Below are 2,592 nucleotides of genomic sequence, written 5' to 3'. Positions count from 1 at the left end.
CGGGGCAAGGCTGCTCCACCTTGCATGTTGTCACACGGGTTTGCCCCCCGTCCCCCCACTTTGCCTCGCCAGGTCATTTTTACTGCTCGCTTCACTACCCCACCCCCCCCAGTATGGACCTGCCCCAGGACGAGCACCCAGAGCTGCCCAGTGGGGTAAGTCACCGTAAATCTCCATAGGTGATGGGGGAAAGGCAGAAGGCGGAGGGGGATGCTCGGGCATGGCCCCGCGCTGCATCACCCCGCGCTGGCTCTGCTGTAGGATGACACTGCTGACCACCCACCCTCGGATCCTGGGGGGGGCACCCAGTCCCCTGCAGCCCCCACCAGTAGCCCCCCGGTCAGGGGAAGAGCCTGAGGCAGCAGAGGATGCTGAGGATGCTGGTGATGTGGAGGAGCGTGGTGACGTGGAGGAGCGTGGTGACGTGGAGGAGCGTGGTGACATGGAGGAGCATGGTGACATGGAGGAGAGTGGTGGCATGGAGAAGCATGGTGACGTGGAGAAGCATGGTGATGTGGAGGAGCAGGAGGTGCCGGCACAGCCTGGGGACCATGCGAAGGAGGAGGACGGTGCTGGACCGGAGCCCCGAGGGGTGGCGGTGGAGGGTGAGGAGAGTGGGGGCAGGAGAAAGATCGTCCTCACACCCCTGGAGAAGCTCAAGCTGTCCACGCTGACCCTCACCAGCGAAGCAGAGCCCGAGCCGCCGCCGAAGCCGGCTCGTCTGCGGCTCCGAGCGGCGCCTGAGGCCCTCCCTGCCCTGTGGCGGGAACACAGCGCCTGGGAGGAGGAGGAGGAGGAAATGGCCATGGAGGAAGGTAGGTGGCTACGAGCTGGAGTCTCCGGCCGAGCAGGGCTGTGAGTCCCTCTGGTGCCCTGACGTGCCTCATGTCCTGCTCCTGAGGCACCTGCCCAAAATGGCTCTTTTCTTACAGCAGCTTTGGAGGAGAGTGACAGCGAGGAAGAGAAGGAGGAGGAGGAGGATGAAGGCACAGACTTTGGCATCATGGCAGAGTTGGTGAGTGCTTTCCCTGGGCAGTGGTGGCCCCCACCAGCTCTTGCCGGTGTCTCCTCTCACCGAGGCATCGGCTCCGGCTCTGCCAGGGCAGGAGGTGGCCGGCACAGGGACTGACCCCCTCCCTGCCCGCGCCACCGTCCCTTCACAGTGTCTGAACCTGGGGGAAGAGGAGAAATCCCCCACCTGGAAGCGCACGCTGACCCGCCGGGCCAGGGAAGCCCAGATGAATCGGTTCTGCAAAGCCCAGGTAGCCCCATGGGGGACAGCAGCGTCCCCAGCCTGGCGCCGTCCCCCGTCCCCTCCATCCCGCTGCCGGTGGCCACATGCCAGGAGGTGCCGGCCTGCGGGCAAGCACTGCCCTTCCCTTGCAGACCATCCAGAGGCGGCTGGAGGAGATTGAGGTGACGTTCCGGGAGCTGGAGCAGCAGGGCATCAAGCTGGAGAAGTTACTCCGGGATGAGGACGGTAAGGCCAGGGTGGACCGGGATGAGGATGGTAAGGCCACCGTGACCCCCATGGCGGGGGGGATGGTGTCTGCGCCCTGCTCACACACCCCCTCCACCGCCCCGCAGGCGCCTCGACCGACCAGAAGACGCAGTGGATGAACCAACTGCTCTACCTGGTCCAGAAGAAGAACAGCCTGATGACCGAGGAGTCGGACCTCATGATCGCGTAAGGTTTGGGGCGATGCTCCCCGGGCAGTGCGGGGCCTCAGCTCACCCCAGCCCCCCCAAAGCCCAGCACCCAGCACCCCCCTTCCCTCCCCGCAGGGTGCAGGAGCTGAAGCTGGAGGAGCAGCAGTGGTACCTTGACCAGAAGCTCCGGTGCTACCTGAGCAAGGAGGGTGAGTGCCAGCACATGCCGGGGAAGGAGGGGGGGGGGAATCCTCTGCCCACCCAGCCCTCCTCCATCCCCCTACTCCCGCAGAATCCCTGAAGACGCCCGAGCATCGCATGGCCGAGCAGGAGATCCTGGCGCAGCTGGTGGACGTGGTGAACAAGCGCAATGTCCTCATCCACATGCAAGAGGAGAAGCGGCTCAGCGAGCTGCAGGCCTGACCCGTGCGGCCCCGAGACCCGCAGAGGGGATGAAGAGTGGTCCCCACCCCGGCCGAGCATCACCCTGAGCTGCTTCTGAAGGTGGCGATGCCTGAGCTGCCCGCAGGGAGCTGCTGCGGCAAATCCAGGTCCCCGCTTGCCAAAGCCTGCCGTAGAGGGGCCGGACCTGCTGGTGGACGCCCACATGGGGAGACACCGAGGAGCACCCCAGTTTTGGGGTGCAGAAAGGGCGTCCCCGTGCTTGGCTGGATTACCTTTGCCTTGTGCTTGCTTGAAAACAAGATTTGCAGGGGGCTACGAAACACCCCCGGGGTTTGCTACAGGAGGAAGAAGTCCCACAGGGGAATGGGGTCTCACCCAGTGCAGGAGGTCCCACAGCCATCACCCCTTCGAGGGGACACTGCCCGGAGGTTTGGCTGGGGCATCGACAGCGTTTTGTCCGGCAGAGCCCTTTGCGCTGGAGCTGCACCGCTGGCTGCGTGGGGACAGGTTCCTGGCGGGAGAGGGGGCTCCAGCGCC

The 2,592-nt window shown here is 65.2% G+C and overlaps 2 protein-coding genes across 2 annotated transcripts in view; one reads left to right on the top strand and one right to left on the bottom strand.

Moving 5' to 3' along the window:
• MICAL1 (microtubule associated monooxygenase, calponin and LIM domain containing 1) overlaps positions 1 to 2,073 on the top strand; it is a 14,014-nt gene extending 11,941 nt beyond the window's left edge. The window contains exons 9-15 of the mRNA XM_009889312.1: positions 320 to 815; positions 936 to 1,015; positions 1,164 to 1,262; positions 1,387 to 1,480; positions 1,588 to 1,687; positions 1,786 to 1,859; positions 1,943 to 2,073. Coding sequence (XP_009887614.1) covers positions 320 to 815; positions 936 to 1,015; positions 1,164 to 1,262; positions 1,387 to 1,480; positions 1,588 to 1,687; positions 1,786 to 1,859; positions 1,943 to 2,073 — 1,074 coding nt within the window. The remainder of the gene's footprint in view (positions 1 to 319; positions 816 to 935; positions 1,016 to 1,163; positions 1,263 to 1,386; positions 1,481 to 1,587; positions 1,688 to 1,785; positions 1,860 to 1,942) is intronic.
• Positions 2,074 to 2,132: 59 nt separating this feature from the next.
• The window catches only part of SMPD2 (sphingomyelin phosphodiesterase 2, neutral membrane (neutral sphingomyelinase)), a 24,296-nt gene continuing 23,836 nt past the window's right edge, over positions 2,133 to 2,592 (bottom strand). The window contains 1 exon segment of the mRNA XM_009889301.1: positions 2,133 to 2,239. Coding sequence (XP_009887603.1) covers positions 2,133 to 2,239 — 107 coding nt within the window.

This window comes from Charadrius vociferus, unplaced genomic scaffold, assembly GCF_000708025.1.
Source record: "Charadrius vociferus isolate BGI_N301 unplaced genomic scaffold, ASM70802v2 scaffold1511, whole genome shotgun sequence".
In the NCBI taxonomy this organism is placed as follows: Eukaryota; Metazoa; Chordata; class Aves; order Charadriiformes; family Charadriidae; genus Charadrius; species Charadrius vociferus.
Note: the sequence above shows the minus strand (reverse complement) of the source record. Positions and strands in the feature narration are given on the sequence as shown.